The sequence below is a fragment of the Vombatus ursinus genome, unplaced genomic scaffold, assembly GCF_900497805.2.
Source record: "Vombatus ursinus unplaced genomic scaffold, bare-nosed wombat genome assembly UNPS02014894.1, whole genome shotgun sequence".
In the NCBI taxonomy this organism is placed as follows: Eukaryota; Metazoa; Chordata; class Mammalia; order Diprotodontia; family Vombatidae; genus Vombatus; species Vombatus ursinus.
In genome coordinates this window covers 2,444,806-2,460,991 of record NW_020954672.1, presented here as the reverse complement: position 1 = coordinate 2,460,991, position 16,186 = coordinate 2,444,806, and the positions used below count along the sequence as shown (strand labels likewise).

The following is a 16,186-nucleotide window of genomic DNA, read 5'->3' as shown; positions in this document are numbered from 1 at the left end:
TTAGAAAATGTTTCCTTATCATTACAAAGGGTCCCATGAAAAATAAATATGTATCTGCAAGTGCAGGTAGCTTGTGTCTAGGGTGCTGGTTTCAGGGAATGTCACTCCAGCATACAAGTAGGTGGTCAAATCTCTGGGAGGGGAAGACATGAGAAGCAAGAAACTGTGTTGCTTTTTCTTATCCAACTGGCCAATTATATTTTTCAGACTCTTCATTTCCCCATTCTTAACTAAGATGAACAAGAGAATAGGACTTTTCCTGTATCAATGTAAGCTATAAAAAAGCATGGCAAATCATCTTCATGGCTTTTTTTCCCTTGATGTTTGGGGACTTTATTGTAATTGGTAGCTGTTTAGACCTATTCAGAAAGAGTAGGAGAAAGAGGAGACTCTCCTGAGATGTGTACATTCTCACAAATGCAATGGTTTATTTTTCTGTCCCTGTCATGCTACTGAAGCTCCCTCTAAGCATCATAAATGTTTCTGCAGCTTACATACATGTCTGATCTTGATTGGAGCATTTCTAAGAATAAAGAGGAAATATTTCCCTCCTGGCAGGGAGCTTCCAAACCAGTAGGACTCTCTGTGAGGAAATAATGAAAAAAGCCTAACTCACAGGTTAATAGCATCCAGAGGCTGACTAATGGGCTCCCAGGAGGTTCTTAATGTCTTCTGCCTTCAGCAAGAGCCTCGGAAACTACTAAGACCTCAATGAGGTGCAGTATTACTCTGGGTATACAGCATCTGTGACAACTGATTCCAAAAGACATTTGCCAAGCCAGAGACTAAATCTTTACCAGCAACCTAGCAAAGTAGGCAAAAGAATTTGTTGTAAACATTGCCCTCTTTTGGCCAAAGATTGAAATGCTAAATAAAGGACTGCTACTTTTCAGAATTTTTTTTCAATTAAACAATCTCTGTTACCTCTAATTATCTATAAATTATATCTAAGTTACTGGTGGTGGGAAAGAATCTAGTTGACCTTGATGGATGTGAATCCTCTGGTTTAAATGACCTATATCCTCAGGTGCTGCAGGAATTGGCAGATGTGTTTGCTAAGTCACTGTTAGTAATATTTGATAGATCATGAAAAAAGGGAGAGGAACCAAAATACCGGAGAAGGAAAAATATTGTTTTCTTTTTCTCTTTCAATTTTTTCTTTTAAAAATGTTTTATTTCCCCAATTACATGTAAAAACAATTTTTACCATTTTTTTAAAATTTTGAGTTCCAAATTCTCACCTTTCCTCTCTACTCTCCCACCCCCACCCCCATTGGGAAGGCAAGCAATTTAATATGGGTTACATATGTGCAGTCATGAAAAATATATTTTCATATTAGTCATGCTGTGAAAGAAAACAAAGCCAAAAAGACCAAGAAAAATAATTTTTAAAAGTATATTTCAATCTGTATTCAGGCTCCATCAGTTCTTTCTCTGGAGGTGGATAAGGTTTTGTATCATAAGTCCTTCAGAATTGTCTTAGATTGCCATATTGCTAAGATTAGCTAAATTATTCACAGTTGATCATTGTACAGTATTGTTGTTACTGTGTACAATATACTCCTGTTCTGCTCTCTTTATTTTGCATCAGTTCATTTAAGTCTTTCCAGGTTTTTCTGAAAGCATCCTGCTAATCATTTCTTATAGCATAACAGCATTCCATCACAATAATATACTACAACTTGTTCAGCCATTCCCTAATTGATGGACATCCCCTCAATATCCAATTCTTTGCTATCACAAAAAGAGATGCTACTTTGTAAATTTAGGTCCTTTTCCTTTTTCTTTGTTCTCTTTGGGATACAGGACTAGTAGTGGTATTGCTGGGTCAAACAGTATACACAGCTTTATAGCCCTTTGGCCATGGTTCCAGATTGTTCTCCAGAATGGTTGAATTGGTTTGCAGCTCCACCAACAGTGTATTAGTATCCTAATATTTGTCATTTTCCCCTTCTATCATTTTAGCCAATCTGATATATGGGAGATGATATCTCAAAGTTGTTTTAATTTGCATTTCTCTAATCAAAAATGAATTAGAGCATTTTTTAACATGGTTGTAGATAGGTTTAATTTCTTCTTCTGAAAACTGGCTGTTTGTATTCATCAATTGGGGAATGACTACTATGCGTATAAATTTGACTCAGTTCTCTATATATTTGAGAAATGAGGCCTTTATTAGAGAAATTTGTTGTCCCCCCACCAGAGTTTTCTGCTTTTCTTCTTGGCTCCGTTGGTTTTGCTTGTACAAAAACTATTTAATGCAATCAAAATTATCTATTTTGCATCCTGTAATGCTCTCTATCTCTTGTTTTGTCATAAATTCTTCCCTTATTTGTAGATCTGATGGGTAAGATATTCCACGCTCCCCTAATTTGCTAATGCTATCACCTTTTATGTCTAAATCATTTACTCTTTTTGATCTTATCTTGGTACATGGTCTGAGATGCAGGTCTATACCTAGCTTCCACCAAACTGCTGTCTAGTTTTCCCAGCAGTTTTTGTCAGATAGTCAAAAACTTGGATCTTTGCATTTATTAAACACTAGATCTATGGTAATTTAGTATTGTTCATTGTGTACCTAATATATTCCACTGATCTGTCACTATTTTTTTAGCCGGTTCTAGATTATTGTTCCAATTTTCAAGGAAAGAGAACAGCATCTGAAAACTAGAGTTTGACAGGGAGCTTGACTTACATTCTTAGAGAAATTCTAGAATCAATCTTAAAAGAGATGGTCAGTGAATGTTTAACAGTAAAAGTAGTAATTCTAAAAGCCAGTATGACATCACCAAATATGGATCATAGCAAGATAACCTTATTTCATTATTCAGTAGGGTACCTAAACTGGTAGTTGGGGTTGTTGGGCATGGAGTACCTAAATTTTGCACCACTTTTGATAAAGAATCTTTTACAATTCTTGTAGAAAAGATGGAGAAATGTAAACTATATAATATTTGGATTTAGAGCTAGTTGAATTATCAGATTCAAAAAAAATAGTAAAATTGTGCATTGTAAATTTGGTGAGAGGTTTTCACTGGGATACCTCAGAGATCTGTATTTGGCCATTAAATTTTTTTTTCATTAATCACTTGGATGAAGTTATAGATGGCATTCTCACTAAAATTTCAGATTGAAGAAAATTGGAAGGGATAGTTAGCAAACTGGAATCCAGGATGCAAAATGATCTTGATAGATTAGAACATTAAGTTGAATCCAAAAGAGGAAATTCAGTAGGTATAAATATAAAGTTTTATACTTGGGTTCAAAAATTCAATTTTATTAGTATAGAGTGGGAGAGACATGATAGTTGAAAATTTATCTGATGAAGACCTAGAAATTTTAATTTACTGCAAACTCAATCTGAGACAGCAGCAGAGATATGCTGGTAGATATTTGACAACTGGCTCTTAAAAAAAGGGAACCCCAATATGCTTTTAAGTTTAATAATTTAATCTGTATTATTAACATATTCTCCATCATTTTCTTAAGTTTCTATATTTGTCTATCTAAAATACTAAATCAAGTCCTGATTTATAGTTTGTCAATCCTCTCTCTCCCTTTTTTTTTTTTTGGCAATTGGGGTTAAGTGGGGCCCAGGGTCACACAGTTAGTAAGTGTCAAGTGTTTGACCTGAGGTCGGATTTGAACTCATTTCCTCCTGACTTCAGGGCCAGTGCTCTATGCACTGCGCCACCTAGCTGCCCCCTAGTTTGTCAATTCTCAAGATGTAAATGCTAATACTAAAAATTTAACAATATACTCTTGCAATTTGGTTCAAGTTGGCTCTAGCACGCTTCTGTTCAGCACTATGAAGTAGAAGCTAAAAATGTCATGTGATATTGGAACGTATTGCAAGATAAATAGTTTCCAGGAACAAGAAAGTGATAGTCCCTCTGTAATCTATCTTATTCAGACCTGATCTGTAGTATTTTGTTCAGTTCTCTGTGTTACAGTAACAAAAACATTGATCAGCTTTAAAGTGTATTGAGGAGGGCAAACAGGATGACAAAGGACCTTGAGAAATTACATTTGACTATCAGTTGAAGAAAGTATGGAATATTTAGCCTGGACAAGAGAAGACTCAATAGTGATGTGATATCTTATTTCAATTATTTGAAAAGCTATAGAAATTAGCCTTTTCTGTTTGATCCTAAGGGCAGAACCAAGAGTACCAGGTAGAATTTGTTATTGTTTCTCAGAAGTGTCTGACTTTTAATGACCCCATTTAAGGTTTTCTTGTCAGAGATACTGGAGTGGTTTGTCATTTCCTTCTCTAGCTCATTTTACACATGAGAAACTGAGGCAAACAGGGTTAAGGGACTTGCCCAGGGTCACACAGCTAGTAAGTGTCTGAGGTTGGATTTGAACTTATGAATAGTCTTCCTGATTCTAAACCCAATGCTCTATTCAGTGCCTGACCTAACTGCCTGGGTAGAATTTACATAGAGGCAAATTGAAGGTTAACAACAGGAAAAAAAACCATTTTTAACAACTAGAACTTCCAAAAGCGAAATAGGATGCCTCAAGAGATGGTACCTTCCCACTCATTATAGTTTGACAAGTAAATGTTGGATAACCATTTATTGAATGTATTGCACAACTTAGGCCACTAAGTCCTTTCCAACTTTAAAATTCTATGTTGCTGTGACTTCTGCCTGACTTGGTACCTTGGTTCTCTTCACTTTCCTTATCTGAAAGGATTTCATGGGTTGTTTCAGCTGTAATAGTCAGTAAGTCTCAATTTCCTGTGATTTTACTTGGCTACTAGTGAATTATTTCCACCTACATTGGTTATAATTTCAAATTAAAATGCTATAGCTTATGAAGAAGAATGAACATATTTCCCACGAGTGGTTCCTAAATATGAACACCCAGCATCAGAGCAAGAGAATAAATGTCCATGCCTGAGAGTAGGAATTGTCCCAGAGATGGAGGCTTAGGATATTCCATTGACTTTCACTCCTTTGTTTTGTAGTTTCAATGACACCAGCGACTGTGGGCCCACAGAGTTCATCTATTCAAGTGCATGTCTCCACAGTAGGGTTTGTTTGGAAAGAGAATAGAGCTCCCCTCCTAAGGCTTGCCAGACTCAAGATCACTCCTGTGCCTCTCAGGGTTTGTGTTCAGCTCCCCCTGCAGTCCCCATCACTGTGTCACTCAGAACACAATAGTACACAGCAGAATCTCCCGTTTGGACTGAAGTTTTCTCCAGCTGGAAGAAAGACTTTTCCTTAATCTTTTGGGCCCAAAATCCATTGTTGTCCTTCTGCTGGTCTTTTCCTGATGTCTCTCCCAGGAGGAGCTTGAGAGCTTCATTGGGATACTGGATATACCAGAAGAGATAAGGTGTTACACTGGTTTGATAAGAACAGTTCAGTGTGAGTGGTGCTCGCTCAGGGAGGGTGATGTGTCCTTCTGGCTGGGTCACTGAATCTCCATACGTACCTCCTGAAAAACAAATACTTAGGTTATACTCTATGTATGAGAGAGAGAGAGAGACAGAGAGAGAGAGAGAGAGAGAGAGAGACAGAGAGAGAGAGAGAGAGAGAGAGAGAGACAGACAGAGAGAGAGAGAGAGAGAGAAGTTAAAGATCCTACTAAGCTGAAATATATAGACATTGAATTCATCAGGAATATTGTCCTCACCAAAGAGTAAGAGGATCCCAATCACTGAAGCAGGAGCAGAGATCATAGGTAGTCCAGTCATGGTGAAGTAGATGTCAGTACTTCCTTTCCCAGATCCAGTCCTCATCCAAGTTTTCTTCTACCAGGATACAGAAAGCAGACACCACTCTTGATGTTCCTAATTTTAAACAAACGTTCTTTTTGGTTCTAAGGTTGTCTTTCTAATCTGTGATATCAGGCTCCCTCTGGGTCTTCAGTTTGGAGAAGAGAAGAGAAAAGCAGAAGTGGGCAGAGATATCATCACATTAAAACCACAGTTGATGGTTTCTGTGTTGGTTTTTGTATTGTGAAATATCGCTCCCTTGTGGCTGAGTGTAGGAATGGCTATGAAATATTCCTCACAATACCTGTCATCATTTTCAACTATCTGGCCTCATTTCCAATTAGATAGAGTGGTTACTGGGGGTGATGACAAAAGCATCACTATTGACCCACTCTTATAAGTGACATATCAGGCCTTGGGTCTGATTTGTAGAAAGAATATGTTCCCTAGTCTTTTTCTTGAAAGAAGATGCTCAGATTTAGCTCTTTCCCCCATAGTGGTTTGGTGATTGCCTCCACTTACATTTCATTATCTCTTCTTTCTTCAAATTTGCTATCATTTTCTGCCTGTTTTGTGTCTTTTGAGCTTGAGTTCTGGAACACCTTTTTTCTCTTAAATATATTTTTTTTCCATGAACTCAATCTGATGTCCATGTAGGGGAATTGTAGAGCACACTGTCCATATCCATTTGGATTCCCTAGCACGGTGACTATGTGGTCTTGTCCTGATGTTACAGACAACACACGGAATATGAAGTATGCAAACTGAAGAAAATGGGGAAGGAAGGAACTTAAGAGTGTAGGACAGTGGTACTAGAGGTCAAGGGAAGGCCAGCAGAAAGGACATGATCAGGATGAATGGGAAGGGAAGAAATTGAACAGAGATTGGGAACTGGTCTACTTATTTATCATTGTGTCTCACTTAACCATTATCTTTTTTTTTGACATCTGCTTTCATGAGTTCTCCTGTCCTGTTCTGTGCTATCATAGATCTTAATAATTAGTGCAAGAAGGAGACTTAGATATTAGGCAATGCAAACCCTTCCTTTTATAAAAAGAAAGTGTTCCAGAAATGTGAGGTGACTTGCGAAGATCATGCAGGTAAAAAATAACAGCCTCAGCATTTGGACACACGGCATCTGATTTCAAATGTGTGCTCTTTCGACTCACATTGCCTCCACTTTCTGTGATATGCATATGGCCTCATTTCCTCAAAATTAATTTGATCAGAATTCTTAAATCTTTCAATGTTTTTCTCTTTACAACATTGCTCCGCTTGTATGAAATATTCTTCTGTTTCTGCTCACTTTATTCTGCATCAGTTTGTACTAACCAAGATTTCCTGAAGTGCTTTCTTCATTTCTTACAGAACAATATTTCATTATGTCAATATACCATAGTTTGTTCAGCCACTCCCCAAATGTCTAAGAGACATTCTAAGCCACCCTCTTAGAAGGGACTTTTTTTCCTTTTATTTCTCCTTTCTTATAGTTTTCCTTTTAGAATCTGGAAGTTTGTTTTGCTTGCAGCTATTCTCTCCCTAATATTATCTTCTCTTTTAACAACCCCCATGCCCATCCTTGCTTGTTTTTTTCTGTTCAGTTTGATGTATTTTTTTTTTTGGTGAGGCAATCAAGGTTAAGTGACTTGCACAGGGTCACACAGTTAGTAAGTATCAAGTGTCTGAGATCGAATTTGAACTCAGGTCCTCCTGACTCCAAGGCCTGAGCTCTATTCATTGCACCACCTAGCTACCCCAAATTTGATGGATTTCTACACCAGACTGTGGGTGTTCAACCCCCTTTTGTTTATTTCCAAAAATAGTTCATGTGACACACACTATCCCACATTTTCTTACATATTTATCTCCTCTTATTCTTACATAACCAATTATGAGAAACAGCAAGTCCCATCCTCTTCTTCCTGCTTTCTATACTAGTGTGCTCACTTTTCTTTCTCTTCTTTTTCCCCTCTTAAAGTCCTCATAGCAGAACCAATCCACCCCCAGGTCTTCTTTCTTATTCAACTCCCTCAATGCCCTTTGAAGATATTAAGGTTTTGAAGAGACACTTATTTCATCTTCCCTGTTAGAATTTCAGTACCACACTATCATACAACTCCTTCCAAGTTCTCAAAGAAATTTACCTTTCTAGTTTTCTCTGGACTCCTGTGTTTGTATTTCAAAGTTCCTTATTCAGTTTTGGCATTTTCATTAGAAATCTTTGAAAATCTGCTCTTCTAGTAAAGGTCTGCTTTTTTTTTTTATTCTCTAGGATTATATTCTGCTTTTCAGGGTAAGTTTTTTTTTTTGTTTCAAGCCTATAGCTTTTGCCTTTAAAAATATTGTATTCCAAGATCCTCTTTCATTTAAAGAAGATCTTGCATGATCCTGACAGAATTTCTTTGTACTTGAATTGTTTTTTTGTAGAGGCTTGCAAGATATATTTTTTATGTGGGAAATTTGGATTCTGGCTGAAATGTTCTGTGACTTTTCCTTTTGGGGGTTCCTTTCAGGAGATGATTGGCAGATTTGTATTTTGATCTCTGGTTCTAATAGATCTGAGAAAATTTTATTTATGATTTCTTGAAATAAAACAATTAGTTTTTTCATGTTTTTCAGGGATTCCAATGATTCTTAAAATATCTCTCCTTGATCTACTTCCCAGGTCAATTTTTTTGTATCTTTATATATGTTTTAAAATATCTTTTGCACAAGTATTCATATAATCCTTATGGAAAATCCATCCGTCCTTTATAGTTTCTGCTAGCAGTTATTACATGTCTGATTGCTCCTTTTACTTGGGAATCTCTAGATTGGCAATAATTTTTGATACAGGTTGGTGGTGTGTTGTTGTCGTTGTTACTAATCTCTCCAGATTTAGTTCCTGAATTAGGGTTTTATGCTAGGACCACACTCTGCCTCTTGCTGTGCTTTTGGGTGGGCTGTCCTGCCTCACTTGGTTTTGCCTTGGGTGCCCCAGGTTTCTGCCTTCACCTTAACCTCCTGGAATTAGGCACTATGGATCTTTGAGGTTCAAAGTGCTAGATCTTGAAGAGTCTCTCTGGTATCTCAGGACAGAGTGTTAAGGATCTTAGAACTCTTGGGCCCAGGCTGTCCTGGTCTGAGCTCTGAAGCACCTCACTCGTCGCTACCTGCTGCTATCCCTCTCAGATACTTGAAAGGTCTCCTCTGCGAGGCTTTCTGGCCACCCTGGAGCTTTCCTAAGAGAGCTTTCCACTCTTGCTGTCTTCAGACACAGAGCCTTCAGACTACACATGTCCCTGGCCATTTCTTGCCACATTGAAAAGCTATCCTGTGCTGGATCCCATTTTGTTTGCTGTCTCTCTTTCTTATTGTCCACAGGCTTCTTGCTGACCTCTCATGAAGTGCTGAGGTGGATGATGTCACCTATTGTAGTTTTTCATTAGATTTCTTAATCATTATTTGGTCCGGTATGAACTTCAAGGTATTTCTGTAGTAGACATGTGGGAGTTATATGAGCCACCTCCAATTTGGACAGTCATTTTGACTGGTGAGTCCCTCCTGACCATCTTTTAAATGATGAGAAACACCTTATCCTGTAGCCTGCAGGCCAACCCATAAATGCCATTTAGGGTAGAAGAAGTCTGACTCTCTGGGCAGATAGGTGGGAGGCAATGGTGGATCAGGGATTGTGCTGCCTCTTCTTATCAGATTTTCAGTTAATTTCCCTCAAATTTTTACTTAACTGACCCTTTTTCATGTCATCAAAGAGACATAGTTTCTGCAGGTTCATTTCTGTCTTCAGTAAAAAATGATCATGATTTTTTGGCAAAGTGCTTATGATTATGAAAGTATGCTCGGAGGTTGAGGACTCTGATTTTTGAGCCTTTGGCGGATTCTCCTTTGCAGAAAGATAATGGAAGACAGAAATTAAATGAGATCCTTATTTTCAGAGCAGTGATGGATGTTCTCATATCTCTCTGTTGTCTCTCCCTTTACAGTCATCATCAGTCATCAAACTTTCACACATGACTAAGTCCTCATAATTCAGAACAGATAGAAGACACAGCATCTTCCCTCAAGGAGCTGCCATCACCACAGTACTCCATTACTGAATCAGGAAATCACTCAAATTCATAGGTCAGCTTCACCCAAAGGATCTCTAGGGACAGCCCCCAAAACATTCCTATTCTGAACCTTGTAACCCTGGATGGACTTCCCCTTTAGGAGGCTTCTCCCAGCCCAGAGTTACACCTGACATTGTTTGACTTTCTTAAATTGTAAACAACTATCCCTTACCCCCAAGGCCTGATTTAAAAACATTGAATGCATGATCGCTTTCTCTGTCATTTTCTCTAGCTTTCTTTGAAGACTCTTGATTTTTCTCTCAAATATGTATGCTAGGAATGTAGTCAGGACATCCAAATAATACATGGATAGGGATTTAGTCAGGATGAAAATTTCCTTCACTTTTGACAAGACAGAGTTTGCTTTAGCTCTACAGTTGATATTGAAAAGGTTAGTTTCTCATCACCAACACCAAAACTCTGTATATGATTTGCCTCAACTAAAGGTTTGGAATCTTGAGAAAAGAGGGATAAATTCATATGCAGTACTAGTTATTCATTTGGATTCCTGAACTCTTGGGTGCAGAAAGTGTGTATGTGTGTGTTTTTCAAGAAAGTTGATCAGATATGATACGTTCACAAATTATAATAGAGTGGCCAGGGAAGGTTTATTTAAAGCAGTGGTATCTGGATTTGCCTTTGAGGGACACATACAAATACAATAGATGAAGCAGATTGTTAGAGGGAATTCTGGTCACAGGGAATACCATGCTCAAAGTTTGGAAGCAAGAAAGTAAGGGTCAGGTGTAGGGAATGGTCAGAAATCCAATGTGACTGGAATAAAGACTTATGTAGACAAGAGAAATAGGAAATAAGGCTGACAAGGCATGGTGGTAACAGCTTGAGGAGAGCCTTGAATTCCATACAAAGAAATTAAAATTTTATACAAAAGGTCAAGGAGTGTAGAACTCAAAAAGACTTTAGTGGAGATATAGAAGGGGACAGAAGACAAGAGCCCTATATAGAGCAGAAATCAGTGACATTGACTGAAAGCACTGGGAGTCAAGGACAGCTACTAGCAAACAATGTAACCCAGAAGGATGAGTAACAGAGGAGGAAACAAACCCACCCCCCCCCCGAAATTGGGCCCAATCCAAGGGCAGTACTAGAAGTCATAGAAACATTATTAGTGTTTGGGATGGTATACACAGTAAGCACATTATTACTTTCCCTTGGTTCAGATGGAAGTAATGTCTGTTTCCATTAATTCATAAATAAAACTCCATATCTTCTGCCTTGTGAGAACATGTTCTTGTAAGGGGAGATAGTATTTACTCTTGGGGGAAGTTAGATACTGAAGTTCTCAGATTATTTGGCTGAAAGCATTGTACCAGAGAATTGGAAAGTCTTTAAAACATAGCTAGGACCTTTGTGTTCAGAGAGAGGATTTGCTACAAGGCATTGAATTGAGGCATATATGTGCTATAGTAGATAGAGTGCTGGACTTGCAGTCAGGAAGATCTAAGTTCAAATCCTATTCCAGACACTTATTATCTGTCCAAACCACTTAACCACTATCAGTCTGTTTCCTTATCTGTAAAATGGAGATACTGCCCAATAGAATTGTTCTGGGGCTCATATGAGATAATTTATGTAAAATACATTGCAAACCCCCTCAAAATGCTATATAAATTATAGTTAAATTATAAAATTTCAGTTGGATTTCTAGAAAAGTTTTCACAGTAATGAAGGAGTATCTTGAAATCTGTCTTCACAAGTAGTATCTCTTTTTTTGGTCTTCTATGTAATTAAAGTTCTGTGGAAAATGCTTCTTGCCAATTACAGAGGCTCCCATGACAGATGATATAGCTGGAGTTCCAAGTACAGGGTTTGTGTATAGATAGCATATTCTCTAGGTACGTAATGCCTCCCCAGCATAGAAGTAGGCGTCCAAGTCTCTGAGATGGCAAGCAGGGAGTTGTCCTGCTTTTTCTCATCTATCTAATCAATTAAGCTTTTCAGAGTCTTCACTCCTCTACCCTTAACTAAGATGAACAACACAATAGGAATTTTCCTAGGTTCCTGCTTATATATATGATATAGATAAAGAGCTACATAAAAATCTTAATTAGCTACAGATCATTGTCAAGGTTTTTCCTTCTTGAATAGTCATGAAATGATGAATCTGCTCAACTTGTTAGATGCATAGGCCTCTTCAGAAAGAGAGAGAAAGAAGATACTCTTGTAAGATGCACATTCTCGTAAATGAAATGGCTTATTGTTCCATCCCTGCCATGCTTCTGAAGTTTCCTCTGAGCATCAGAAACTCTTATGTAGCCTAGCTTCACATCTGGCCCTCACCTGAGCAATTTGAAGAATAAAGAGAAAACCTTCTCCTTTTCCTAAGGCGGTTACCAAACCTTTGAAGACTTCCTATGAAGAAATCATTTAAAATGCCAAAGATTAACAGCATCCACATTATCACTCATGGGGCTTGTAAGAAGTTCTTCATTTGTCTTGACTTCAACAAGGGATGCTGAAACCAGCAAGGCCTGAGTGAGGTGCAGTGACACTCTAGGTGGGGAGTAGCACCTGTTACAAGAGAGTCAACAAGACATCTGCTAAGCCAGAGACTAAACCTGTTACCCCTATATGTGCAACCTACTGACCTAGTTGGAAGAGTTTCTTGCATATATTGCCTTCTTTTGACCAAACATTAAAATTATGGCTAAATGGTCATTTCATCTTAGATATTCTTCAACTAAATTTTATCTATTACCTCTCTCAAATTATTTCTCTGCCCTTGAGTCAGGAGGACCTGAGTTCAAATCCGGCCTCAGACATAACACTTACTAGCTGTGTGACTCTGGGCACGTCACTTAATCCCAATTGCCTCACAAAAAAAGAAATTGCTTCTAAATTTTATCTAAGCTGCTGCAATAATCTAGTTATTCTTTTTTTTTTTTTGCTTTTTGGTGAGGCAATTGGGGTTAAGTGACTTGCCCAAAGTCACACAGCTAATAAGTGTTATGATGTGTCTGAGGCCTGATTTAAACTCAGGTCCTCCTGACTCCAGGGCTGGTGCTCTATCCACTGTGCCACCTAGCTGTCCCCAATAATCTAGTTATTCTTGATGAATTCAAGTCACCTGGCCTAGGTGATCTATATCCTTGGGCACTGAAGGAATTGGCAGATATGTTTGCTAAGTCTTTATCAATAATGTGTTTAGGTCATGTAGCAGCAACAGCAGCAATGGTAGCAGCAGAAGTTAACACTTAAAATTTTACATAGTGTTTTACAAGTATTCTCTCATTATGTCTTCTAGAGAATTCTCTCAACCAAGAGGGATGGGACCTGTTAAGAGAGGCACCTTGTCAGAGGGGTCTGATGACTATATGTCAAAGATAGGAAGGCAAACCGAATGTAAAGAAATATATTAGAATATTAAGGAAAACTACTCTCACTGATAACAACTTCATCATCCTAGGGTACAGATTTGATTTTTATAACCTTTCAGGCCAACTTAGAGAAATAGCCAATCAAGAGCACTTAGGATGATAGATGTGCCTCCCATATGAGGGAAAAAGAGTAGAGAAAGAGAGAATCAGATAATGGAGAAGGGTTAGTGCTATCCCGCTTTATTTTTAAAAGGAAGAAAACAGTCTGGAAACAAAGGGAACCTTAACTTCCACCCTTAGGGAAATTCTAAAATGTGTCTTTAGAGAAATATTTAGCAATAGAAGTAATGATTACAAAAAAACCTGTATAGCTTCATCTAGAACCACCATGCCAAACTAACCTTATTTCTTTTTTTAACTGAGTCTCTAAATTGGTAGATTAGGGAAATGCCGCAGATATAGTTTACCTAGATTTTATTAAAGGATTCAACAAAATATCTCTAACTATTCTTGTGGGAAGCATAGAGAGATCTAAACAAGATAGTAATTCTAGAGAAGGATTTAGAAATAGTTGAATGCATAAGAGTAGGCATTAATGGCTCAGTGTTAACTTGGCAAGGGGTCTATAGTGGAGTATTTCAAGAAAGTGAATTTGACCACTTGCTGTTAAATGTGTGTGTGTTTTTTTCATTTTTATCATTGAATTAGGTAAAGATATAGATTTCATAAAAAAGATTTCAGAAACTGGGCATCGACCAATATCTTACACCATTTACCAAGATAAGGTCAAAATGGATACATGACCCAGATATAAAGAGAGATTTTACAGGAAAAGTAGAACATGGAAAATATTACTTATCAGACTTACGGATAAGTGAACAATTTATGAATAAACAGGAAATGGAGAGCATAGTTAGGTGTAAAATGGATCATTTTGATTACATTAAATTAAAAAGTTTTTGTACAAATAAAATAAATGTATCCAAGATCAGAAGGAAAGCAGAAAATTGGGGGAAAATGTTATAGGCAGTTTATCAGATAGAAGTCTCGTATATAAAATACATAAAGATCTTGTCAAATCTATAAGAATATGAGTCATTCTCCCAATTGATAAATGGTCAAAGGATATGAACAAGCAATTTTCTAAAGAAGAAATTAAAACAATTTGTAGTCATATGAAAAAATGCTCTAAATCATTATTGATCAGAGAAATACAAATTAAAACAACCTTGAGATATCATTTTACATCTACCAGATTGGCTAAAATGATAGAAAAAGAAAGTGACAGATATTGGAGGGGATGTGGAAAAAACTGGTACAACTAATTCATTGAATTGTGAACTGATTCAATCATTTTGGAGAACAATCTGAAATTATGCCCAAAGAGTTATTAAATTACCTATACCCTTTGACATCAGCAATACCACTAATTGGTCTATTTCCAAAGATAATTAGGGAAAAAGGAAAATAAGATATATGTTTTAAAATGTTTATAGCAGTTTTCTTTGTGGTGGCAAAGAACTGGAAATTGCAGGGATACCCATCAATTGAGGAATGGCTAAATAAGTTGTGTTATATGATTGTGATGGAATACTACTGTGCTATAAGAAATTATGAGCTCAATGATTTTAGAAAAACATGGAAAGACTTGCAAGAAATAATGAAGAGTGAAATGAACAGAACCAAGAGACCATTGTATACAGTAACATCAATATTGTTTTAAGAATGACTTCGAGCAAATAAGTTATTTTGACTATTATAAATACCCAAATTAACTATAAAGGACATGAAGAAAGATGCTGTCTGCATCTGGGAAAAGAATTGATAAACAAAAATATGTATAGAATAATTTTACATATATATATATATACACCTATTTGTGTCTATTAGTAGCCCATCTCTAGGATGGGAAGGGGAGGGAAGAAAAAAAAAGAAATTTACATGATAATTTTGTTGTATATTCGAAAGGAATAGCAAGTTGAACATATCAAATTTACAGTTTTATATGCAATCATCTTTTTTATTGTACTATGTTATAGAAATGTTTGTTTTATTCCATGAATTAAAAATAAAATACAAAAGATATATATGTATACACACACACACACATATATAATACATGTGTGTGTGTGTGTAGTTTACAATCATCAGATTTAGGAATAACAGAAATCTGAGAAACATAGCTTGGATTATAGTCATGAGAAAAAGGATTTTGACAGACTAAAGCAGGGCTCAGAAAACTATATAGTGCAAAGGCCAATTCCAGTCCACCTGCCTTTTTTGTAAGGTGAACTAAGAATGATTTTTACATTTTAAAATAAAGTTTTATTGCATTTTTAAAATGTAAAAACCATTCTTAGCTTCCGGGCTATACAAAAACAGGTGGTAGGAAGAATTAGCCCCAGGGTTATAGTTTACCATTACCTAGACTAGCACATTGTACTGAAACTGATGAGATGAAATTCAATATAATTTTATACTTAGGTTCAAAAATTTGACTTCTCCTCTGTGTACCATACTGAGGAGATTAGTAAACTGAAGTAAATTCAGAAGAGGATGACCAAGATGGTGAAAAGTCTTGAGTTTATGTTATATGAAGATTATTGTAGGAACTGGGTAATTTTATCTTGGAGAGGAGAAGAATCAACGCAGACTTGATATCTGATTTCAAATATTTGTTGTAGAGAGACTAGATTTTTTTTTATTCATCTATTTAGTTGGCCCAAAATGGAAGAATAAAGAGGATCAGAGATTGTTTCCAACATAGGGTCCATGAGAGGAAAAAACTTTCTAACAATTAGAACTGTTCAAAAGTGAAATGGAATGCTCAGGAAAGTTGTGGGTTCCTTGTCATTGAGTTCTTTAAGCAGAGGCTGGAAGTCCATTTATTAATTGTATGTGTTATAGTAGGGATTTCTTTGGGGTATGGTTTGGACTAGATAGCTACTTTGGACCTTTCCTAAACTCTAAAATTCTGTGATTCTGTGATTTCTGCCTGACTCACTTCTCCC

General features: G+C 36.9%; 1 gene segment (V, D, J or C); it reads right to left on the bottom strand.

The window, feature by feature from the left end:
- Window positions 1-5,110: 5,110 nt before the first annotated feature.
- LOC114028755 lies at window positions 5,111-5,919 on the bottom strand. The segment is given in 2 exon segments: window positions 5,111-5,448; window positions 5,647-5,919. Coding segments are annotated over 2 exon segments (444 nt in total).
- Between the last annotated feature and the right edge of the window lie 10,267 nt (window positions 5,920-16,186).